This window comes from Diospyros lotus, chromosome 15 (assembly GCF_014633365.1).
Source record: "Diospyros lotus cultivar Yz01 chromosome 15, ASM1463336v1, whole genome shotgun sequence".
NCBI lineage: Eukaryota > Viridiplantae > Streptophyta > Magnoliopsida > Ericales > Ebenaceae > Diospyros > Diospyros lotus.
Window position 1 is genome coordinate 21215116 of NC_068352.1, and position 27317 is coordinate 21242432.

Consider the following 27317-nt stretch of genomic DNA (forward strand, 5'->3'; position numbering starts at 1 on the left):
ATACATATGCATAATTTTTTTTTATGTCAATCGGGTTTGCATAAGGAAAAATATCAAACTAACATGCCAATCTCTTAATATATGTTTAGAATTGGAAGACTCATAAATAATCTATAATGAGACAAATAATGTTAAAAAATATAACAACAAACAAGGCAGACATGCCATACGACTTTGATACCAACTATAGAAATTTTCAAAATATACACATACTAACCTCTAGCCATTACTTGAATGCAAAAGAACCACAGCAAGTTGAATTGATGTTTCCGATCAATGACCAATTGCATAGGCACAATGTATGCCTCAGAATTGCTCTTGATTGGGGACTCAAATTGCCTTCATTTTGTATATTCTTTTTCAAGAGAAAGACCCCTCTATTTATAGATTGACTATATGTCAATCTTCTCCAAAATTAATCCCATTGAGTTAGTTTTATTTAAAAAAAATAATAATTATCACTTCTTTAATTAGTGAATGAATATTAAAAATTTAACTTTAATTGTTTAATAAGCGTTTATAAGATAAATAAGACTACCTAATAGATAATTACAATTTCATCTTAGAATTCAATCCCAAGTTAGCTTGTTTAAAGTTTATTCAAAATTTTCAATAAATTTATTGAAAAGAAAAGAAAAAAAAAACGCTTCAATCAAATAGCTAAAAACCTAGAATCTCATTAAAAACCAAATTTCCAATTATTTCATGCACAAAATTAAACAACATTTGAACACTTCGTACATATATAACAAACGAGTCCATCGCCAACAAAACGTACCAAAGATATCACCCGACATGCACGTTAAAACTCCGGCTGCCGGCAATTCACGCCTTTGCCGCGTTGATCAAAGGAGATGATGGACGATTTATAGCACTCGACGACGTGGCCATGTTCCTTAACTTGAGGAGTGTTTCCAGGCGACGGTTCCCTCAAGACGGAGCCGCACTGCCTCGGCTGTCTCTGGTAGAAAACCTTGGAGACCACCAACTCTCCATCTTTCTCGTCCTCATTGTCGCCGAGGTGGTACTGATGCATCACCCAGTTCGTCTTCTCGGGCTTCTTTTTCTTCCCGAAGTTGATGTAGAGAACCAGGATCTTCTTGTATCCTTTCAGGGCTCCACCAGGGATGAAGACTGGCCTTGTCTTGCCGGTTTTGTGCCACCGGGTCTCGTTTCCATTCATATCCGTCTGAACCTTTCGCCGTTTCCGGGTTCCGGTAGTGTAGGCTCTCGACGGCCGGTGGAAGAAGTGCCGGGGAAGGCCATCTTGGCTTACTCCTGCAACAATTGCATATGATTGATGTTTAATACACACACACACACACACACACACACACACACACACATATATACATGATTAATTTTTCATGGATTCTTACCTTTTTGTCTAATATTAAAATTAAGGCCAATAGAACGGGCATAGAGAGGGGCAGCCAGATTCGTATAATAAACAGCCAATAAAACAATAAAACAAAAAAGAAGGATCGTTGAGTTGGGTTTAAAAACACACAAGACAGCAGTATAAATGGCTGTGTAACCACTGGCTTCGGTGAAAACAAGCAATTATAGGACCCTTGCTATAAACAAACGGGCTACCTAAGCGTAGCTTGAAAGACCCGATTAGGGGCTAAAAAATGACCCCAGATGGCAATCATTGGATCCTCAATTCTTGATGTTTTTTAAGTTTCTTATCTACAATTTGTTTTATTAAATTTTTTGTTTTAAAATTTTGTAGAATACTTGAAAAATGTGTTCAAAAGTTGAAAGTGCAAAGACCTAATTTTTAATCTAGAAAATTAGTGTATATGTTTGAAAAAATGTTAAGCAGGAGCAAGAGAGGTATTGTTTTTCTAGAAAATTAGACCTTATTGATCAAACATATTAGAAGAATGAGGCCTCCTTGAGAGCAAGAATAAAGCTGCTTCCTAAAAAATTACAAGTTCAAGCTATAAAAATAAACTGAGGGGTAAGAATGTTGATATGACTTTCGAGTCTTCTACAAATAGTCTTATTTAATTTGCTGGTTCAAGTTTGGTTGGTTCTCTGGAGATATAAACCACGAATTTAATAAAGAATTGAGACTTATAACGCTAAGAAGGAGATTTCTAAACATAACAATGAGAACATAAAGATCAGAGTACTAGGTGAACTTAGAGAGCCAATCGAGTGTACTAGGCTCTTAGCAGCTCGGTGGCATCATCTCACAGTGGTGTTTCCTCAATAACAAAACAAAAAGAAAGAAAGAAAGAAAGAAACAACCTAATTTGCATGCAAAATAAAAATAAAACTGCATAAAAAATGACCTATTCCGGACCCTAACCAATCAAGCAGGAGCCCTTAGACTTATAGGAATTTTTCTGAGATTGTCGCTAAGACTCACCTGGTAACCTCTCTGGGTGGGTATAGCAAATTCCATCGTCTCCTTCAAGCGTAGGGATGAACTCATCGATCAGAGGATGAAGCTTGTGAGAATATTCGGACGACACCTTCGCCTCCAAATGCTCAATCAGTTCTTGATCGTTCGGATCAAACTTCACTCCAGCCGGCAACCCTGGCAGATCTTGAATCCCTGCAGCCTGCACTTCTTACATTAATATTATCAGCTCCAAATTCTCAGAGCAAACCAAAATCATGGAACCAATCGAGATGATTAAAGAACGAAGAAGATGAAACCTTTTCTTGACATTTGATCTGGTGACCGCAAGAAGGGCAGGTTTTAATGCAAGAACTTTGAGTTTTCCTCACAATCACTGGCTCGTCGCTGCAGTAACTAATGCACCAAGTCATAATTTGATCCTTGGTTTTGCTCTAGTATATATGCACAATATATATATATATATATCACTGTGGATCTTTCTTTCCTTCTTTCTTCTGTTTTTATACCTTCCCGAAATAGAGAAAAGTTCTCCACGAGAGAGAGAGAGAGAGAGAGAGAGAAGTGAATGGGGAAAAGAAAGCAATTTGTCTCTTCTAAAGAATGGTACCCCCAAGCCCCATTGCCTCTGCAGGGTTGGGAAGGTATTGAGTTCTTGCACTTTTTGGTACTTTGTGCAACCGTCTATAACTCTCTTTTCTCCGCTTACATAATGAGTACTGATACACCCGAAATATATTCTGTATATGTACATATAAAAATTATATATTTGATATAACAGAAATTTTAGATAAAAATTTCACATAAAACTATTTAGGGCTTGTTACATTATGAATGAAAAATCCATAAAAGTAACTCATTTATAATCATAAGATTTTCATGGTTATTCTCGTAATAAGTTTTTTTTTAAATAATTTTTTAAGAATGGAAGGCCCTACCGTTATATAACTTTACAAGAGCTGAAAAAGACTTATAAATTCTCTTTATTTTTTAAAGAGATTATTTTTACAACTCGAACTCATAACATTAATGTAATCATAAAGAAAACTTGCCCCTCTTAGAAATTCTCTTCCAAGATACAAATATTTGTAGTATTACTTAACAAAAAAAATTGTATGAAAATGAATTAATTAACATAATTAGAAATATAGAAGATAAGGCCATAGTTAAAATGAATAAAAAAAATTAGGATTCATGAACGACCCCATCTATCAAGCATAAAGGCCCTAAATGATGCAATACTAACATTTAATTTGAAGTTACAACCTGTTTAATTAATAGTTATTTTTCCTCCTATATGAGGTCATTCTATGCAAAAATCCCATTTAAAATTTTTGTTTCATTTTATCAATACCCGTTTAGAAAATATACATTTGACAGGGTTAATTAGATTGAAAAAGTTGGTATGGAGATAATGGGATGGGAAAGAAGGTAAAAGAGAAACGGTTGCTTGGATCTTACGTTGTTATGTTCATTCCAATGAGAATACTTGTTGAGGAATAAATGTAGTTGTGGATGCTGCTACACTCTAAAGGTATCTTTGGTATAGATCCTAACTCTGGTTTCGTCTAATATATATATGTATATTTAATAATATATATTAAGAATTAAAGATGATCAAAATTGAAGAGTATTGAGTGTAGATGGGGCAAACTCCTAGTCTACGAGAGAGAGAGAGAGATTTCGTGAGAGAGATGAGAAGTCTACGTGAAGAAATGGAATTTATAGGTGGTTGTTATATTTTTAAGATCTTCTCTTTTGCCTTCTTTCCCTTGCAGCCTCTTTCTTCTTCTGCACTCTAGGGCGACATTGCAACTAAACCTCTCTCTCTCTCTCAAATCAGGCTTCAGTTTCAGAAAATAACTCACTCATGCTTGAACTATTCTCTAATGGCTATGTCTGGAACTTCCATCTAGTCGGAGATAATTATTAAGATTACCCTAAAGTAACGTTTGGTACAAAGACGTATCTATATTTGGTATATATATCACAATTATAGGGAAGTAGCTTTCCCGTTGCCAACTGATTTTCAATGTCTAAAATGCTGTCATTTTTTCCTCTGTTGAAGTACTAAAATTCTTTTCCACCTATCTGAAATTATAGTTGAAAGAACCAAAAGAAATTATAAGAAATATCAATACTAAGAGACTGAAAATTTTTACCTTACTTATGATATCAGCGGCAGATCAACACTTTCAGCCTCCTTTTCCCCTGTAACTTTTTCGACTGATGATGACCCTTTTTTAAGTTCCAAATTTAATTGTACAAAACAAAATAAAACTTGGTCTTAATTATGTATTTTATAAAAACTCAATATTAACTTTATAAAAATTTAAACATACTTCTGTTTTTGGTTTGTCATATATATGGACAGACAATTATATATCTAAGGATTACACAACACCAGCCACAATAAGGAGGGCATGCACTGAGACGACGAATTTAAGCTAGTAACTTGGAACAGCAAACATTAGGGACAAAACCACAATCAACAAACAACAAATGTCCCCTGGATGACACCTAAACAAAACAAACACCACATACCGACTGACCCCCTGGATCTAGCAAGTGGAGAAAATTGCAATTTTTGGGCAAACAACCAGGTCGCTGGCATAAGGGTATAACATGTACTGAGCGATACTCGACCCAATACTTGGAAGAGCACAACACGACCAAACCAAATGCTAACAAACAGCTGTTCCTCAACACCTTGAAAATCAACCGACTCAACCCAATTAACCAATTAACAGCAACCAATCAACAAACACCAGGAGAACAGAGAACCACAAAAAAAAAAAAGAAGAAGAAGAAAAGATAGCATTACATGAACGTGGTCCATCCCAAATCTTGCACCGTTTCTCGCTGAAAAGATAGCTTCGCTGGTTTCATTATTAAACCGAGTAATATGCTGGGTTCCTAGTATGAGCTTAGCAAATGATTTCTACAATTAATTTTTGTTTTTCTTCTACATCCTAAATCCTCCAAACAAATTTGCTAAGAAAATCCAATTTTCATGAGGTTTCAATTTTTCAATTTCTTGGATTGTTTCTTGATTTTTTTTTTTTTTTGAAGATGGGAGATATTAGTTACCCTTGATTTTTCAGTTTTTATATAAAGTAATATATATAATATTTAGATGTACTTGTACAAAAAAATTTATTGTACGGATTATATTTTTCAGTATATTTTTATCAAATAACATTTATATATTATTAAGTTAGATTAAAATTAGATTTTTACTAAATTTTGTCAAATAAAATTTATATATAGAAAGAAGTTTAGGCTACGTTCTCTTTGTTATTTTCAAGTCATTTTTAGTTTTTAATTTTCTAAAATAATGAAAATGCGTTCTCTTTACTGTTTTTAAAAACGCATTTTTGAAAACAAAAAAAATTGTAAAGAAAAATTAAAACAACAAAAAATTGTTTTGAGTATTTTCATCCAAAACAAACTCAAAACTCAAAACACATTTATTTATTTGTATTTTATTATTATAATAGGAAAAAATATTACAAAATTCATTAACTTTAAAATGTATATATTTTTTAATAATATATTAACATTAAATATTTTTAATTTACTGAATAATCAAATTCATTGAATAAAATATCATTAAAAAATTATTTTCAAAATTTCAAAGATAACGCGTTTTCTAATTTTCTGTTTTGATAAATAATTTTTTCAAAATGACAAAGAGAACGCGTTTTCAATTTTCTAAAAATAAACTATCAAAACAGAAAACTGAAAATGAATTCAAAACTCAAAATTAAAAATTGAAAAGCAAAGTGAACGCAACCTTAGGGAGAGAGAAGAGATAGGAGAGAGCAAAGATACACTGTTGAGAATTAAAAACAAAAACACTCAAAATAACTCAAGACATTGAAAACACAATAAAAATACTGAAACAATAGCTCTATACTCTTAATTGTTTTGCTTCTCCAATTGATGATACAACATAAGAGATGAATGCCTATGTATATGCCTTTGCAATCAACTGCATAATCATTTAATTTTAAACAAACCCACTAACTAAACATCATAATTGTCCATTAACCAAATATTATAATTATCCACTAACCAAATATCTACCTAATTTCTCCATGATTGTCCACTAACCAAGTTGGAGATGAGTCATCAAAAGCTTCTTAATTAGTTGTTGATGAATCATGGAGATCTTTAGAAAACAAATTTACAAATCAACACTCCCTCTTAAAGTTGTTTTATAACACCAAGCATATTTCTAAACCTCACAAATCTTCAAACTTGAGTGCCTGGGTGAAAATATCCATAATTTGATAATGAGAATTCACATACTCGACTTGTACATCCTTTCTTGTGATGCACTCCCTGATGTAATGATATCGAGTATCAATGTGTTTGCTTTGATCATGGAAAACATGATTTTTTGCTAAGGCTATGGTTGACTTGTGTTGTCAATAAGAATCTTAGTCGGCTCTTCTTATGCCATGTTTAGCTCTTTCAACAAGTTTCTTAGCTACATTGCATGGCAAACACAAGAAGTGGTAGCTACATATTTAGCTTCACAACTGGATAGAGTGATAATTGGTTGCTTCTTTGACATTCATGTGAAAGTTGTGTTTCCAATGAAGAACACGAACCTACTTGTGCTCTTTTTATCATCTGTATCTCCACTCTAGTCGCTATCGCTATATTCGACAAGCTTGTAATCATTAGAAAATGAATAAAATAAGCCAAGATCAATTGTACCTTTCAGATATCGAAGAATTCTCTTTCTAGTTTTGAAATAGGTGATTCTTGGATTCTCCATGTATTGACTCACAAGTCCAACTATATAAAGAATATCAGGCCTTGTACAAGTTAAGTAGCGCAAACTTCCAACCAGGCTTTTGAAAAAAGTTGAATCCACTTTTTCATGCTTGGATAATTTGATTTCACATTCCACTAAGGTACTGATTGGCTTGCAGTTGTCCATCTTGAATCTTTTCTGGATCTCCTTTACATAGCTTTGCTGGGAGATGAAGATGCCTTCTTCCTTTTGTTTGATCTCAATACCAAGGTGGTATACCATCAACCCAATGTCGGTCATCTCAAACTCTTGGGTAATTACTTTCTTGAATTCTTCAAACAAACTCGGATTGTTTCCAGTGAAGATCAAATCATCCACGTACAAACATACTATTAGAATATCTCCATCTTTGATCTTGATATAAAAGACGTGCTCATAGGGACATTTATTGAAACCATTCTCTTGAAAATACTTGTCGATTCGGCTATTCCATGCCTTTGGTGCTTACTTCAGTCCATAAAGAGCTTTCTTCAACTTTAGAACTTTGTCTTTATGCCTTTTGAGTTCATAGCCTAATGGCTAGTGTATGTAGGTTTCTTCTTCAAGAACTTCATTTAGGAAAGCAGACTTTACATCTATCTGATGAATCTTTCATTTGTTCTGAGTAGCCAAAGAAATGATTAGTTGTATAGCTTCCGAACGAGCAACATGAGCAAATATGCATCATAGTCAATGCCAGCTTTTTGATTATATCCTTTTGCAACAAGCCTAGCCTTTTGTCTTTCTATTTCTCCCTTAACATTTCTCTTTGTCTTATACACCCATTTGACACTTATAGCCTTCTTGCCTTTTGGAAGTGAGGTCAATTCCCATGTGTAATTCTTTTCGATGGACTTGATTTCTTCATCTGTAATACCCCATACTGCGAAGTGTCAAGTAAGTTCAAGGAACTGAAAATCAATTTGAGAATTTAGTTAACTAATTGCCGAATCAACCGGAGGGAGTACCCTGGACCCTAGATTTTTAAGGGAAATAGTATGGTAATGACGAGTGATTCGAATTATGATTTTTAGTGATGAAAGAAATTGAATCGGGAATAGTTTTCAGTACAGCTATCTACTAGGTTGAGAAAATCGAATGATCGTAAGGGATGTAATACTCGAGATTTTTAGATTCAAATACTTGAGGAAATAGAATGTTTTAAGGGATTGTGGATATTTAGAGTTAAAAGTTTAATTTCTAAACTAGGGGTAAAATCAAAATTTTTGAGGTTCGGGTAAAAGAGTAATTTACCTAAAAATTAGGGGCATTAGCGTAATTAGTCCATTTTTCAGGGACTAAAATGCAAATAAAAATTAGCCCGGGGACCATGATGAAAAAGGTCTAAGTGCAATTACCCAAAAAATTTGGGCCAAAGTGTAATTTTTGAAACCTTTTTACTAGGGGCATTTGGGAGATTTAGGAAAAGTCTCATAAATGACTTTACAAATAAGGATGAAATCTCATGATAACGTTAGAGATAGGATAAAGGCTCATGATAACGTTAGAGATAAGATGAAGGCTCATGATGACATTAAGGATAAGATTTGGATAAGATTTGATTGGATAAGATAAGATTTGAATAAGATTTGATTGGATGAGATTTTGTTGGATATGATTTGATTTGAATAAGATTTGATTCGGATAACAATGATTTTATAAAATCTTAGAAGATTTGAAAATGATTATATAAAATCTTAGAAGATTTAGAATGATTGCAGAATATCTTAGAAGATTTGGTAATAATTATATAAAATCTTAGAAGATTTAGAATGATTGCAGAATATCTTAGAAGATTTGGTAATGATTATATAATATCTTGGAAGATTTAGAATGATTGCAGAATATCTTAGAAGATTTGGTAATAATTGCAGAATATCTTGGAAGATTTACAATGATTGCAAAAGATTTTTAGAAGATTTGGAATGCTTGTAAAAGATTTTGAAAGATTTGAAATGATTGCAGAATATATGTTTCTTGGTGGCTAAGTTTCCAAAACCTATAAATAGGAGTTTATAGACAAAGGTTTCTCATTCGAAATTGTGAGAAGTTCGTGCTAAACAAGAGTGATTCGAGTTTAGTAGATAGAGGGCTTTTTAAGCATACGCGAAGCATCACACGCGTAGAACACTTGAGCAACGCGTGAGGGCGTGAAGAAGGTGGTTTGATCAAAATACTCGAGGAGTTACACAAAAGTTGAAGTTAGGCACAAGATTCAAGGTGTTCTGAGTTTCGTTCGAGGTGAGTGTTCGCCCCCAAAACTTAATTTATTGTGCTTGTTCTATTTGAACATGTAGAGATTTCAGGTAAAACGGTTTTGTGCATTGAAACGGTAACCGGTGACGGTTGGTTTATGAGAGAGGTTCGTCCCTGAATGTTTTGAAATTGTGCATTGCATTTTATAAAACTGTTGTTTATATGATGCATTGAATTGTGAAATGTGGCATTGTCTTGAGTTTTGTGTGTACGTATGGAATGTCAGCCTCGGATGTTGTCTGGATAGTGTAGCCATAATTCTCCAAGGGCATGATGGAATAATAGGGATATCTGATACTGGTGTACATGTCAGGATAGCTGCCTTGATTTCCGTGTCAGACCGTTTGGTCAGGGAAGTTGAACTAGGACGACTAGGTGGTCCATACTATGTTGTTCATGTGGGAGGTCAGCCTAGGATGTTGTCTGGATAGTGTAACCGTAATTCTCCAAGGGCGTGACAGAATAATAGGGGTGTCTAATGCTGGTAAGCATGTCAGGATAACCGCCTTGGTTTCTGTGCCATGCCGTTTGGCCAAGGAAGTTGCACTAGGATGACTAGGTGGTCCATGTGAAATTTTGGAGTTGGGATTGCATGGTGGTTCCTGAATGCTTAAGGTGGGAACGTAATCTGGTGAGATGCGTTGGCAGCCCTATTTAAGCTAGAATCGCGTCGCGTCGTCGTGTCGGTATGGTGGCATAGCTTTTAGAGAAATTGCTCTTTTCCCATGGTAGGGTTAAGCGCGTGGGATTCTCTTGGGTTAGGGCTTACCGGGTGTATTGGTTTATTTCATGTCTTGCATTCATTCATGAAAAATGTGTTTTGAACTCTCACTTAGATTATTCATTATCTAATTTGGACTATATCCCTGGAATATTCAAACGTTCCAAGTGAAGACAGCGGTGCGAAAGGAAAGGGAATTGCCGAGGAGTGACGGCGATTAGTTGACAACTTGTAATATGTTGCTTTAAATAAATGTTGTTTATTTTGAGGATGTCTTGTAAGTGTTGGTTTGAATTTATATTATAAATAAAGTGGTTTTGGTTATGACCTGTCAAGGTTTCGATCTAGTTTTCGCATTTGTGTTGGTGAACCTGTCTTAGTTTATTGATGGTTCATAGTTGATATACTGAGAAGGTGTAACGGGATCTTCGGGGAACGTTTTTGTGATGAGTTTTTATTTGAAAAAAAAAATTATATCCCCGGAATCTTACGTTACGTAATGCCCTCTTGGGAGAGCGGAGTGTACTTGCACTTCCATAGGTTTCGAAACATACTCCACATGTTTCGAAACATACAACATTTCTAGCTGTACTTGCACTTAGAGACAACAGTGAGTGGGAGACATAATTGAGAAAATGGGAGAATAAGGGGTAGTTGAAAATGAACTTGTAACTTTTGTGGTTTGCAAAAAATTGGGACATACACAAGAGTTAGAGCTCATCTATTAAATATCAATGGAAAAGGGTTTTCTTGATGTAAAAAGGTGAGTCCTAAAATTATAGTTGAGATGAAAAAAGTTGAAAGATAAGTTGTAGAAAGACTATCAAATTTCAACCTAAGCAAGTGTCATTATCGACTAGTCGTGTTTTTTTGGAACCTTTTTTGTCTTTACATAAACCAAGAGTTATAGAACAGTTAAAGAAGAGAAAGGCCATAGATTCACCTATTGCTAGAGGTTTTGACATGGAAATTAGAGCACAATTAGATGCCGAGATTGCTAGAATGTTCTATACTGGGGATTTGCCTTTTAATTTTGCTAGAAATCCATATTATTTGAATACTTATTCATTTGTTACTAATCATCCATTGGGTAGTTATGTGCCTGCGGGTTATAATAAGTTGAAGACCACATTACTTCAGAAAGAAAAGACAAATGTTGAAAATTTGTTAGAACCTATTAAAAACACTTGATTGGAAAAAGGTGTTAGCATTGTTACTGATGGTTGGAGTGACTCACAAAGAAGGCACTTGATTAATTTTATGGTTATTTCTGAAAATGGTTCAGTGTTTATTAAATATGTGAATTGTTCAGGTGAAGTAAAGAATAAACAATTTATTGCTAATTTGATGAAAGAGGTAATAAATGAAGTTGGTGACCAAAAAGTTGTATAGATCATTACTAATAATGTTGCTAATAATGGAGAAGTTTCCACACAAAAAATGAAGTGTTTTAGAAGACTTTTTCATAATCCAAATGAGCGTGTTATTGTTGATGATGAGTTTGCTGATTTTTTTCTCAAAAGTGGGTCATTTGGAGATCCAAATTCTATCTTGAACATGTAAACCTAGGAAATGGTGGCATGCTATGGTTCACGTGCTCTTTTGCTTCAAAAGTTAGCTTTTAATATGTTTGGACAACTTACTTCTTCCTCTTGTTGTGAAAGAAATTGGCTTACTTATTCCTTAGTTTATTTATTTAGAATGAATAAATTATCTCCAAAATATGCAAAGGATTTGATCTTTATTCATAATAATCTTCATCTTTTATCAAGGATCACCTCCCAATATTATGACGAGAAGACAAAAACATGGAATATAGGTGGAGATGAATTTGGGAGTATGGAAGAAGTGGGTGTTCGTGAGTTTGCTAATATCTCCATAGATGAACCAAAGTTAGAGTCAGTACTATTTGGTGAATATGTTAATCAATCTATAGAGACAGGGAATCATGAACTGAATGAACTTTTATAAATTGTATTATCTTTAATTTTATTTTTTAAATTTACTATTTGTTTTTAATTACAAAATCATGCAAGGATAATAGAACTTTGTAAATATTGTTGATGGTTGTTTGAATGCAATGTGGACTTTATGTTTATGTTTGTTTGAATGAATTATTGAATTTATGTTTATTGTTTATATTTGTTTGTATTATGTTTTAACTATATTTTATAATTTTATTATATTAAAATTATATTTACAAAAAAACTCCTATATTTTTTAAATTTACACTTTATCCCGCATTTCTGTTTCCTACTTTTTAAGAAAAATACAATTTCTCCATTTTCGTTTCATATTAGAAAAGTTTTTCGTTTCCGTTTTAGTGCAACCTAGGTAGAATGGTCAATTTGTACTAATTTTTAACAACAAAAGTTACTTTTACTATTTTTAAAAATATGAGAAATAGATTGTTATTACTCTATGGGAAATGTATAATTTGTTGTATAAAGAAAATATATCATTTTTTTACCTTCCCCTCCATATAGCCAAGCACGCACTAACAAGAAAATTAAAAAAAAAAAAAAATGTTTGGTGGGGATTAACCAAACCCAGTGATTAGAAAATATTGATTAAATTTATTAATTCTAGTATTCGAAAAAACTAGCCTAGGAGGCTATTGCGAATTTAACCTAGTCGGCCTCTTAAGTGCTGACCCCATTAATCGGCCGTCGCTAGTGCATAGGCAGCCCAAGCGATGCCTAGCTGCTTAGGATGCCTAATTTTTTACCTCTCTCTCAACCGTCTCCCTCTTCTCTAGCCTTAGGTTATCGTTGCTTGAACGCCGCCGTCGGTACCTCATTGCTACCTCCAGCTCCATTGCAACCTCCTCACTACCTCTACGCCATCGCCGCCATCAAGCCCCATCCTTGCAAATGCGTCTTCGCTGTCTCAAGCTCTATCTCTGCTACTCTTTCTCCACCCTAGACATCCTCACTTGCTGGCAGCTTGTGAGTTCAAATGAGAGGGCCACCAGGTGATGGTCTTTGAGCGTTACAACTGGATTCGCGGCATCTGGGTCTACGACCCCTAAGTTGCCCTAGCACTACAAAAAAACTAGCATTTAACGGTAGTTTTTTTTGCATTTAGGCATATACAGCTGTTGCAAAACATTTAGCAGCGGTTTTCAGCAACCGCTGGTATAACTGTCGCTAAGTGATATTTTTAGCTGTGGTTTTTAAAATTTAGCAGCGGTTTTAAAACCGTCGCTAAAATTAATTGAATTTAATATTAATTAATATTAAATTTAATTATAAAAAATAATTTAACGGCTGTTTTGGTAATTTTTTGCGACGATTTTGAAACTGCCACTATTTCCCGCACACAGGCAAAAATAGCGCGCGTATGCGAGGCCAGCCCCTGCATGCCCGCGCGCGCATCCACCCTCCCACAATGCCTACTGGAATTTATTCTAGCAAATGCTTTCCCCAAGTTTTAATCCCATGACCTACCGTACGCGCGTGTGCGTGCGAAGCCACCTGATCTGCAAAGCCACCTTGTAATATACTCGCGCATATTAATTATAAAGTAATCGAACCACTATTTTTTAGAATTCCCTATGCACCCACAAACTCGAATTTTTGAAATTACACTTGACCCCAAATTAAATAAAATAAAAAATAATTTTATTTTTTTATTGTTGAATTTTGTGGCGGTTGATTAAAACTGCTACGAAATTTATTTTTGAATTTTTTTGTTAATGAATTTGGCGGCGGTTTTAACAAAACTGCTGCTAAATTTATTTTTTTATTTTTTTATTGTTGAATTTTACGACGGTTGATAAAAATCGCCGCAAAATTTATTTTTGAATTTTTTTATTAATGAATTTTGCGGCGGTTTTGACAAAACCGTTGCTAAATTTAATTTTTTTTTAGTCTTGAATTTTGCGATTGTTGTTTAGAACTGCCGCTAAATTTAATTTTATAATTTTAAATTAATTAATTTTGCGACAATTTTTTAGAACCGCAGCAAAATGTTAGATAAACTGCCGTAAAAAACATATTTTGCGACGGTTGAAAAATCGCCGCAAAATACCATTTTTTGCAGCAATTTTAAAAATCGATGCAAAAAAATTGCCGCAAAAAACCCTTTTTTTTTTTGTAATGTAGCCATCCTAGTTTATATATATATACATATATATATAAGTTTCTATATAAAGTTTATATATTTATCTATTTATATATATATAAATAATACATTTATAAATCTGTTTATATAATTTCTGATTTATATATATAAGTTTTATTTATCTTTTTAACTTTGATTTATTTAAAATAATATAAAATTATATTAAAAATTTAAAAAAAGAAAGAAAGAAAAAATAGCAATCCGCCTAGGCGTCCTAGGCATTGGGCCCTAATCTGGTGCCTGACTAACGCCTAACGCCTTTTAAAGTACTATTACTTCTATTTTAAAATTAATTATGTCGTTTGTGTTAAAAACTATAAATTATAGTTTTGTGTAGCTTAAAAGGTTGTTGCAAATGATACAAATCACAAAGACTATGATACTATTTTAAAGATGGTTAATAATATGATATGTTCATAGAAGTAATTAAGGAAAAGAATATATCACGGTTACCACCAGTGCAGACAAAATTTCAACTTTCCAACTAAATTATCTCTAAAACATCAAGGATTTAATATTTCCAGTTAACGCCATTAATTTTACAGATAAAGATCCTTAGTTAAACACGTAATCTCTAGAATTCTAAGAGGATTTGGATTGAGATTTCACAATTTTTGTCGGATAATCCGAAGTTGGAAAGCTTCAAATGGAAATTTTCTGCTTGTTCTCTGTGTTTCCATCTTCCCTAGCATTCAAATTATGGTGCTTTGATCAGAGCAATCTTCACTTCATAGCAATGAGGAGAAACCTTCCCTTCTTTCCTCCTGATGTAGCATTTCCACCACCCTCTCCATGGAAGGCCGGTCGCCGACAAGGACCCAGTGAAGTTGCTCCTTGAAACTAGAGTTAAGGTTGGGATCGAGCATTTGATCGATCCCCTCCTCGCGGAGGCTCTTGCAGATCCATGCCACCAGATCCTTCTCCCCGAATTCTGGATGAACCGGCTGTCTACCGGTCGCTAGGTCCACGACTCCAAAGCTGTAGAAGTTACTCTTTTCAGTACATGCATACTCTGCAGTAGGATCAAAGATCAAACAGACCAGCCTCTACTAACATTTAGATCAATCAGTCCAATTAAATCTATGAAATCCATCAGAGTTGGAGATGCGAGATTCATGATTTAGCTCTGTGACTCCAGACTTGGAAAGATCGATGTCTATCATGTAATTGAATTTTCTTTGATCTGCACAATTGAAAAGAAAAACCATTCAATTTATGAAATTCATCAGAGTTACTGATATGAAACTCAAAATTTGAAAATATGTCAAATAATTTTAGGCAAGAAAAGGAAATGGGTGATCAAGGAATTGAATTTTGATACTCGGAGCAATGTGGCCACAAGAATCAGCAATTGCAGACATGGATTCCGGGCCATTTTCCACTGCTCTGACAACCTTAGCAACTCCAACATCCGAAAGCTTGTCTCCAAACTCTGCATTGAGCAAAATATTGTTCGGTTTCACGTCCCTATGGATGACCGGAAGATCGCAGGCATGGTGCAGATAGTAAAGAGCCTCAACCACATCCAAAGCTACCCAAAATCGGGTAGGCCAGTTCAGCAAGTTCCCATTTTCGCCATTCAGGAAACCGATCGGGCTTCCATTCAACATGAACTCGTAAACCAGAAGCTTGCAGGCAGCAGTGTTGTGACAACATAACAGTCTCACAATGTTCTTGTACCTGAACTTCTCCCCCAGCGTCTCAACTTCAACCTTGTCTCCTCTTTCTCTGTGTCAACAATGGCTGAACTTTCGCTGTTCTTCTTGAACATCTTCTTCACTGAAAATGCTTCACTGTTGCTAAGCTCAGCCTTGTAGACTCTACCAGAAGCTCCACTGCCAATGGCATTGTCTTCCACAAGGCAATCCAAGAGCTCGTGTTGGTCGAAGCCCAGATTGTGGAATGATCTCCACTTCAACATTAGTATTCCTTTATTCAAATTCCACAACTTTGACATAGAGCAAATGTAGCGGTCCTCTCCCGGATAATCCCACTAGCATAGGAAAATCCAAAAGGAGATCGTCACATAAATGGATACAGAAACAATAACTCAAAACAAACATCAAGTAAATGAATATTTTTTTTTTTTTTTACTTGCTCACTAATCATCAAGAGCCAAAAGAAAGCATTTCCAATGACGATTTGACTTACACAATTCTTTAGGCTCAAAAGCCATACAATCAAAATATAAGGGTAAATGTCATTTACAAAATAAATCTCACCTTACATGCCCTCAAAACAAATCACCCCCATTAACCTTTTCGACTAGGATATCTCTGTACACAACTAGACCCGAGCTCTAGCCTTACTGTGTAACACCCGAGAATAATCTTGAGGATAAAAATGATATTTGATGAAGGGCATAATTGGAATTTTGGGAGAAATAAGACTATAGGGCACACTAACACAGCTTTGGACGATCGAATTAATCAGAGGGAGTACCTCGGACCCTAGATAGCCAAGGAAAATGGTATAGTATCGACGAGCAATTAAAATTATGATTTTTAGTGATAAAAGAAATGAGATCGGAAACAGTTTTCGGTACAGCAAAAATACAGCTGCCAATTAAGTCGTATTACCGAATTGTTATAGACGATGTCCAAAAAATCAAAGGAGGGTATCAAGGACTAGTATTCGATTTATAAAACAACCCTTAAGAGGTTTCAGGTTGAATCGAGTGGATTTGAGGTCAAATAAATCAGTCGGGCCTAAGTGCAATTTTCTAAATTTACCCGAGGGAGGTCAAAACGGCAATTTTTCAAAAGTTTCAAGGGAGAAATGAGAAGTACTAATCTTGAGGGTCTTAGTGAGGGTGTTAGAAAGATCAGGGGCTTGAGGATAAGGGCCAAAATGCAAAAGAGAAATTTCCAAGGACCAAAATGCAATTTTCAGAAAGTAGTACAAGCATGGCCGATTTGGCCATGGATTTGGCCGAAAAATCCGGCCGTTTGACAGCCTAGGATCGGCAGGGAGTGGCCTAGGCTAGTCTAGGAAGCGTGTAGGAGGAGTTTTGGCCCGAAATTGGCCACGTGGGGGTCGGATTTTGGCTATAAATAGCCAAGGGTTTCGGCCGAATTTGAATCATCAAATCGCTCAAGTTTGAGAGCGAATCGAAGGAAACCAATAAGGGGCTTTTGTTCCTTGAGGGAATAGGATCATTTCTGGAGATTTTGGGAATTTTTGGGGTAGTTTAGAGGGTGTTTTCGCATATATATACATTCGGCCGTATATATATATATATATTTTGCGTGAAATACCAAATCGGGTTGTAGAGTGATCGATCGAGCGATCTAATAAGGGGCTTTTGTTCGCAAGGTGATGGGTAACTGATCTGGAAAATTTCGTGCCAATCGGAGTTCGAATCGAGGGTCAATTTGATTCGCCGGAGTTCGGTGGCGGGATAGCTTCGGCCGACTGTTTTTGGCCAAATCGGAAGGCTTCCGGTGGTCTTTTCCGAGCAAGATTGGTACCATTGGGATCGACTAAGGGAGAGGAACATCCTGGTGTCATCGCTCCAATTTTCCGGTGTGCCGTCGCCGGAGAAGATGACCGGAGGTATTTTTGTATTTTTTTAAATACTGAAAATATAGAAAATTAGGTAAAAAATAGAATTAAAGGAATTAAAATTCTGGAAAAATATCCATAAATTCTAGAAAGATAAATAGTTTATTTTGATGAATTTTTATCTTGGAAATTTCTTGGGGAAATGGTTATTTTTGATTTTTGAAAGGAAATGTAAATAGAAAATAAATAGAAGGAATTTTTATAAAATTATGAAAAAATTCCAGAAGTATAAGGGATTTATTTTATGAGTTTTTGTGATTTTTTTTGAAGTATATTCGAAGTAAATCGATGAGAAATAAATTTTCTCAAGGAAAAGTGATTATGGAAATTTGAGAAAATAGGAGAAAAATCTGGAAAATTTCCAAAAAATCCCAGAGGCTTATAAATATTTTCTTATGAATTATTATGTAGAAATATTTGATAAAATAGTTGTTTAGATATTTATTTTGGATTATTAGAGAAGAAAATGGGAGAAAAATAGGAAAATTGTGAGAAAATTAAGGAAAATTATAATGTGATGATTAGGGTGCCTTGAGGGTTGAGACAAAATGACTCGTGCGAAGATCGAAGAAGGCACGCAAATCGAGGCGTACCGAAATACCATCAAAGGTGAGTGTTCGCCCCCAACTTTGTTTTGACTTGTGAGTGGTTTTACCCGAAAAGATTTTAAGCGACATGTGAATGGTTTACTGGGAATGTTCATCCCTATGGCTTGGTTTATTATGGTTGTCCAAACAATTATTTACACATGCATTGAATTTCGTACGGTAAAGTGCATACATTGAGATGTTGATTTTATGCATGTTATGATTTTTTCGGCATTGGCTTGTTTTGTGTCGTCCATGTGGGACGTGGGTTGGTAACTTGTGACGTAGCCCAGAGTGACAGCACTCGGGATGCGTACCTAGGATTAATGCTAGGTGACCCACTTGGGACGGGGCTGAGACGGACTTCACCCTACGGGACCCAAGTGGCGGGGCTGAGAGTGGACACCACCCCGGTTGTTGGCTCAAGTGGCGGGGCTGCGAGTGGACACCACCCCAGGTTCCTTTGAGAAATAGCATTAATGCCGAGGTGACGTTGATTCCGAGGATATTGCTGGTGTGACACTCTTGGGGCTAGGGTTGCGTTGGGTTTTGGAATGCTTTTGAGTTGGAGCGTAAAGCCTAACAATGACAATGGGGTGATTCCCGGATTCATATGTCGAGGTTGTCCCTCTTAAGCAGGATTGTTTTGCCAATGGGCCGAAGTGGTTGTGTCGCCTTTAGAGAGATTGCATTTTCCCCGGTTAGGGTTAAGTGCTATGTGGGATTCTCTTAGGCTGGTGCATGTCGGGATTTATCGATTTTGTATATGATTTTTCATATCTGCATGAAAACGTTTTTGAACTCTCACTTAGATGATTCAGCATCTAATTTGGACCATGTCCCTGGAATATTCAAACGTTCCAGGTGAAAGCGGTGGCGCCAAGGGAAAGAATATCATCGAGATGTAGCGGCTATGTTTAGTTTTCGTAGGTTTTGTCCATGATTACGATGTTCAGAGGTTATGTAATATTTTGATATTTTCATGTGAAACATCGATTTGGTTATTGTAAAGGAATTGTCGGTTATATATCATTGAGGTTTCGATCTTGCTTCCGCTGATGTAATTGTTGATACCTGTCTTAGTTTATTTATTATTAAATTTTGATATGCTAAGAAGGTACGATCGGGATTGACGGGAAATGATTATGACAAGGTATATGTATTGAGAGACTTATGTTGTGTGTTCGATGTTGAAAAAAAAAAAAAAAAATATTCTCGAAATCTCGAGTTAACGCTCGTTGTGGGAAAACGGGGCGTTACATACTGGACTCGTCCTCAGCAATTGCTTTTCCCTGACTTGAAATGATAGGAATAAACAAGGTGAGCCACAAGGCTCAGCAAATATGTATTACAACAAACGAACCAATAGAGTCAAGGCATGGATAAACCAAAGTGGAATAGACTCGACTTCCCAAGTACGAGTAGCATTTCCCATTAGATCCTATCATTATTATCATTTCCATGCCTTTGTCATTATGCATTTCATGCATCATTTCATTTCTCATGAATATATAATTTCCATGCAGCATATTGGCCCTCACGGTCTTTCATTCACATGCATGCATACATATACATAGAAAAATCATTTAGCCATTCACTTGGCTTGAGCATCGCCTACCGAGTTTATGGCCACCTTACCCACATCAGGCGCTCTTTAGGATATCCTTTTATCACCTTGCGGTACATAGCTGCCGCGCAAAATAATAAGTGCGCAAATAATAATACCATACAATGCTCATGTAGGTTTCAAGTAAACATATCAAACATGCTTCATTATTAGAAATGTTCTCATCATGATCATCATGCGCACTTAGACATTTCAAGATTATATCCTCACATGAGCCAATGGTATTTTCATCACATAATTTAGCATTATTCATGGAAATTCATTTCCATACCATTTCTCAAGGCCAAACAAGTTGATTACATGAATTCACCATTAAAAACTCATGATTTCCATTTTTAATTCTCATCATTAATTAACTTCCCCATTTTTGGAACACCTATATATCCGCGAGATGATTTTGAAGCCAACTAAAAGATCACAAGAGCTTTGGGGAAGAATGACAAGCATTAGAAAAGAATCGGACAAAAAAGAAATAATTAATACATTCTATTGGTTGACCAAATAAAAGTGTTAGTCAACCGACTGAAGACTTGGTTGATCGATGATGAAGACTTGGTCGACCGAGTAAAAACACTTGGTCGACTAACAGAAGCTAAATTACCCACTTGGTCGACTAACAGCCCACTTGGTCAACCGACTAAAACACTTGGTCGACCGACTGAAATACTTGGTCGACCAACAGAAGCTAAATTACCCACTTGGTCGACCGACTAAAATCACTTGGTCGACTAACAGCCCACTTGGTCAACCGACTAAAACACTTGGTCGACCAACTGAAATACTTGGTCAACCAACATAAGCTAAATTACCCACTTGGTCGACTGACTAAAATCACTTAGTCGACTAACAGCCCACTTGGTCAACTGACTAAAACACTTGGTCGACCAATAGAGAACAAAACACATACTTGGTCGACCGACTAAAATACTTGGTCGACCAACAGAGGCCTGAAACTTAAAAATAACAACGATAACCCACAAAACTCAACATCCCAAGCAAGATACACCAAACCTTGCTTCTCTAACATTCCTAATCAATCAAGTGTCATTCCTTTGAGAATTTAGGGTGAACTAGACCTTAATGAAAACTCTCAAAAAGACCCACCAATGATAAAACACCAATTTAAGGAAATGAGAAAATAATCCACCAATCAACATAAACTCATGATTAGATCTTCTAATAAAATAGAAGAATCGAAGACAAGGGAACCAAGAAGGAAATCAACTTGACCCAAGAGAAAAAGAACCCAAAACTTGCGTTAACAAGAAGAATCAACATGAACTTGCATAACCAAAAAGAAATGCAAGAAGAACTTGCCTTAATGATGCTTGGTCCGATGAGAAGAACAACCAGCTGCAACTTCCCACTTAAGCTTCAATGGAGATTGAAAATGGAAGAAAAAGAAGAAGAAGAAAGAAGAAGCTGTCGATCGGGAGATGAGAGAAGGAAAGAGGGAGGAGACATGGAAAAGAAAGGGGCATGGGGGAGGTATGGCCGCCCATCAGCCTTCCACCCACTCCCTTGGCCAATTTACCACTTTGACCCTCTTTTTGCACACACACACCACAAGTCATTAAACCTATTTTGGTCTTTTACCTCTTTTTCTTTTCTTTTTCATTTTCTTCTTTACCCCATAATACTAATATCTTCATTTCTTTTAATACCCATTTATGAAATTCCCTTTTTAACCCTTACTTTTCACACACACAATGAACAACATCAAGCCCTCATTAGACTTTTCATAATTTATTCTTTTTGATTAAATTAAAATACACAAAACTTTATGCTCATGGGCCAATGCCCATTTCATTAGCCCAACACAATGGGCTCAAAATATATTCTTAGGCCTAAGGGCTTCTCAACCTTATTCTTAAATAAAACCCAACCCAATACACTAGGCTTCACCCCAAGTTTTTTCTTTAAAAACTCAACCCCTTAAATTAGGCAAATCACAATTCTATAACATTTAATTCTTGAGGCTAATTTATCACACATAATAATTTATAATTCAAGTAAAACTCTAGACCCACCAACGGTCGTTATAGCAAACAACCCCAATAATTGAAACCATGCTAGGAAGTGCAAAAATGTATCCAGTAATCCGTGCAAAATTTCTTCTCTTAGGATTAGTGTCTTGAGATGGGGCTGGATTGCTCAGAAAGCTATCTTTGTAGATATCTTTCTTGTAGAATGAAGGAATTTTTCCCAAGAGATTATTGTAGGAAAAATTTAGCACATTGAGCTTCAAATTCTGCAATTGGAGTGGGATTTTCCTGGAAAAGTGATTTTCAGGTAGATCAAGAAAATTAAGCTCCGGCAAAGCTCCTAATTTGATCAGGGATTTCACAAGATAAGTTATTATTAGCTAAATTAAGTTTGTTGAACTGCTTCAAAAATTGAATCCCTTTCAGTATCTCCCTAGAGAGCTCGTTGTCTCTAAGATCAAGCTTAACTAATTCACCCAAATTATCTTATGACGGTTTTGAGATAGATTACTACATGCTGTCTTGGGATCCACACCTCAAGCTCAACACCTTGAGGACTGCACTTGCAAGAGAAAAACATGTTGCCTCGAGATTACAATCTCAGGACTTATACTTGTAGAAGAATAAAGCAGGGATAGATCCCCCAATTTGGTCTTCAATACTCAAATTACTAAAGGAAAAATGGGTATCTCTCCATAAAGGCAAGAGCTAAAAGTGAACTTGGGTTAGACATCGTATTTGAGAGGGAGTCCTTGCCTTTTATAGGGTGACTAAAGGTAGGTTACCTGGGGTGGGCTCTAAAATTTTTGAGCTCGTATCTCATGGGCTTCGAGAGGATTTCCTAGACTTGATGAAGATGGGATCTATCCCAAATCCTTTGAGATTTAGATCTAGCTAGGTCTTTATCCTAGTGCTGATATGTGTCTCACTTTAAAAGCTGAGACTTATCATTCAAATTTGGTAAGAAGAGACAACACGTGATCTCCTTAAGGGCTTGAGATTTGGACACGTGGTAAATGTGGATTGGCTTTCTTGAAAGGACATTTTTATAATTTTGTAATGCCACATCACTTACCCTTTACTCCTCGAGCTGAGCTCCAAGTGTAGTTTGGTTCAGTCAGTAGCCCAAATCATGTGTCATCCCTTCGAGGGCTTGACTTTCACAAGTCACCTACTACTTGCTAAACAATAAGGTTTAAGTCAAAATACACCTCTAGGTCTTTCACTCCCATTGGCTAGTTTCAATCCAATGATAAGGGCATCATATTCACCCTCATTATTGAAGGCTTTGAACTCAAAATAAAAAGCATAGGATCAAGTCTACTCATCAAACCCTTACAACGTTAGTCTAGCTTTGCTACCCCCTAAGTTTGAACACCCATCCAACAAAAGTGTCTAAGTTTATGTTACATCCCCTTCCCAGGTACTTCCTTAGTCAAGATGCCCCCACCATGAAGTTAGCCAACGCTAGGGTCTTAATGGTAGGTTGGAGTCGATACTCAATATCAAAGGTGTTAGTTCCACCTCCCGCTTAGGCATTCTTCCTATAAACTCAAGCCTTCCCAAAATTGACCTCAAGAGTTGATTGGTAAAGAGAATAATTCGGTGCGCCTGAAAGTACAACTTTAGCTTTTGGTCAAAGATGGCCAAAGCATAGGTCAACTTCTTAATTAGAGTGTAATAGACTTTGGCGTTAATCAACCTTTTACTCATGTAATACACAGGCCTTTGAACCTTATCTTCTTCTCGATCCAAAATTGAGCTGATAGCATCATCTAAAGTGGCCATGTAAAGGTATAATGATTTCGTTGGCTGAGGCTTGGTCAAGACTGGGGAAAAGACTAGGTACTGCTTTAGCTTCTTAAAGGCCGCTGGACACTCGTCTGTCTAAGAAAAGTTAGGTACTCGAGTGAAAGCCTTAAAGAAAAACAACCCCTTCTTTTATAGATCATGATAAGAATCTCCTCAGGCCGTCCATTCTCTTCATTAACCTTTAGACTTCCTTGATGTTCCTTGGAGGGGGCATTTCTGGATCGCCTTTATTTTGAAGGGATTTGTCTCAATCCCTTAGTGATGAACCATGAAGCTTAAGAAGTCACTTGTTACCCTAAAGGCATATTTAATGGGGTTAAACTTCATCTGATACTTTGTAAGGTTCTGGAAACATTCCTCCAAGTTCACCAGGAGTTTCTTAGTTAAGGAACTCTTAACTAACATATTATCCACATATGCCTCCATTTTGCAACCTAGCTGAGCTCTAAAGAGTTTGTCCACAAGCCGTTGGAAAATTGCCCCGACATTCTTAACCCTAGAGAGCATTAGTCAATAGGTGGCCCTATTGTGATAAAGGTCAGTTTCTCTTGATCCTCGAGTTGGAGGGATATTTGACAGTACCCATGGAATTCATCTAAGAAGCTTATCAACTGACATTTGGTTGTTTTGTCAATTAAGGCGTCAATTTGAGGAAGATGGTAGTTATCCTTAGGATAAGCCTTATTAAGGTTCTTAAAGTCAATGTAGAGCCTCCACTTGACTAGCTCTTTAGAGAAAAGGACGAAGTTGACTACCATGAGCTTCTCCACCTCTTCCTCAATAGCTTAAGTTATTTCTAGAGTTAACCTCATTTTCCTTTGCTTTATTGGCTTGCTATTTGAGTACACCCTGAGCCTGCGATTAATAAATCAAGGTCTTTCCTGAGCATATATTGGGTAGACTGTGGAAAGATGTCTGATGATACAGAACTAATCACCCTCTTCTGTCTCGAACCAAGTACTTGCAAATGGAGTCGGGGACTTGTTCCCTCATGATCACTCTGATGCTCAAGTCAGGTTTCCAAGACTATGAAAACTGGAGTATTTTATAGAAGTTAAAGTCGAAGATCCAATTACGTAGCTGTCTTAGTCACTTAAATTTATCCTCTTGCCTCCTCCCACTCCTGTCAAGATAAGAATTCTCCTTTTGAACTTTCGGGATCAGGATCCCATCCCTTGTAAAGCCATGATCTTGATGAAATGGATACGGTAATCGATTTCTGAGGGGCTCAGGATATATAATCCCTGCCTCCATGATCTTCGAAGTGATGATTGAGGTCGAGCAATTCGGGAAATCCTCCTTGAGCAAAAAGGTAAGATTATACTAGTCAGTTTGTTGAGACATATCTGCCACGTGTCCATCCCGAACTTGGGCTAAATGACGACCTTGGCTTGGTTATCTGGCAAACACATGTCTTTGCTATTATTGGCTGTTTTCCCAAGGTATTAGGGTAATTATGAGCTCGAGGGCATTTCCCTCATCAAGGTCCTAGTACTACTAGATGAGAGATAATATTCTTTCTCATTGGCTCCTCCAACTTGGTACTTATCCTAACTAACTAGTTGAGGGTTTCATCTTTTAAGGGAATTTCTACAAGTTAATCCATGAGCTCGAATGTCTTTGGTTCTTCAAGCCCTCAAGACGAAGTTGGTGACCACACCCTAGGATAAGGGTGCTTTAGAGCCTTGACCCAATCCCCAGCTAGAGGATTTTTTTTTTTTTTTTGTTTCTTTTGTTCTACATGATATTTTACTTTTGGTTATAAAATGGTTTTGATAATGACTATATGAAAATCAATCTCTAAATCTTTATGAGTATATATTTATGGATAAGTTTGTTTTTAATCAATTTATATGAATGTGAAAAACAATCTTTAAATCTCCTTGAAGCAAAGTTATGAAAATTTATATAGGAGATATGTTGAGTATGGTTGAGTGTGGTTTGTTTCAAAATATACTTTTGATAATCTCAACTTGCTTTCAAAAAGATCAAAATGAGGATTTGTTAAAGTTTTCTATATTTTCAAAAGGATAGTCGACTATGTGGTTTAATGCTGTTGACTATGCCTAAAAATAGTCGACTATGTTATAAGGATAGTCGACTATGTATAAGGATAGTCGACTATGCTGGTTTGATTTGTCGACTATGTGAGGCATCTGTCGACTATTTTTGAATCTGTCAACTATTATATAAGGATAGTCGACTATGGCTTTTCATCTGTCGACTATTTTTGTTCATAAAATTCAAATTTTTCTTCACATTTTTGCAATAGTCGACTGTGCATATGTATCTGTCGACTATGGGATTTTTGTGTTATAAGATAGTCGACTATGCGTTTTTGTCTGTCGACTATGTTTTGTTTTATTTGTAAAAATAGTCAACTATGCATTTTCTTCTGTCGACTATGTGTTTTGCAGAAAGCTTCCAACGGCTAGTTTTTCAATCCCAACGGTCACAAACGGTTACATTTCTCTTCAATCTCTTGGGAAGATTATAAATACAAGTCATGGATGATCAAGAGAAGGCCAATGGATGGGAACGAGTTGATCTACAGAGTTCAAATCATTTTTACTCGAGCTTATAATATTTGCGCTTTCACTGTTGTATTTTTTCTCCAAGGCTTCGTTGTTCTATCATTGTAAATTTATTATTAAGCCTTGTTTTTATTGTGAGAGAACTTGTAACTAAGAGTGTTAACTCTTAGCTTCTCTCTTTACATTTGTATCATTCTATTTTCCTAGCTTTATGCTAGAGGACTTGCTCGTTGAAGCAAGGGGCTGTTTTCCTAGCTTGTGTAGCTAGAGGGCCTACTTGGTTTAAGTAGGAGGTTGTATTTCCTAGCTTGTGTAGCTAGAGGGCCTACTTATGTAAGTAGGAGGTTTTAGTTTATTGGTTCAAAATCCCTAGTGGGAGCTAAGGTAGTGGATTAGGCTTGGTTTAAGCCGAACCACTATAAATTCTTTGTGTCATTTATCCTTCCTGCTTTTACATTCATTGAGCTTTATATTTGTCATTTCATATGTTTAATGTTTTAAATCACTAAGACCTCAATTGGGTCAAAAAGATTTCAAGTCCTATCAAGATTTTTAAAATAGCCAATTCACCCCCCCTCTTGGTGTGTGCCATAACACCTCTCGATCTAACACTACACTCATGGTTGTTTTGAGCTAGGTCTGATTGTTTTAGCTCGAGCCTTGACCTTATCTCGATTTAAATTGATGTGTTAAGGGAAGGAACATAGCATTCCCAAGCTATACATGTTCACCTAGTACTTCATCGATTCCATAAAGAGTGGGGAACTTCACAACCATGTTATAAGTACTTGGAACCACGCACAAAGCATTGAGCTAAGATCACCTAGGATCATGTTGTAAGTCGAAGGGACATCTACCACTAAGTCAAGGGTTACCTTGCTTTGTAAGACCCACTACCCACTATTAGGGGTAGTTGGATGAGCCC

The 27317-nt window shown here is 36.1% G+C and overlaps 1 protein-coding gene and 1 pseudogene across 1 annotated transcript; both read right to left on the reverse strand.

Annotated features, from left to right (window-relative positions):
* Positions 1-667: 667 nt before the first annotated feature.
* Positions 668-2994, reverse strand: LOC127792311 (NAC domain-containing protein 73-like). The gene is made up of 3 exons (XM_052322766.1): positions 2674-2994; positions 2381-2576; positions 668-1278 (listed from the first exon to the last, which is right to left on the reverse strand). Exons 1-3 carry the CDS (start codon positions 2785-2787, stop codon positions 803-805), a joined length of 786 nt encoding a protein of 261 aa, XP_052178726.1. The 5' UTR covers positions 2788-2994; the 3' UTR covers positions 668-802.
* A 12017-nt stretch (positions 2995-15011) lies between these two features.
* LOC127791632 (receptor-like protein kinase HSL1) lies at positions 15012-16240 on the reverse strand (annotated as a pseudogene).
* Positions 16241-27317: the final 11077 nt, after the last annotated feature.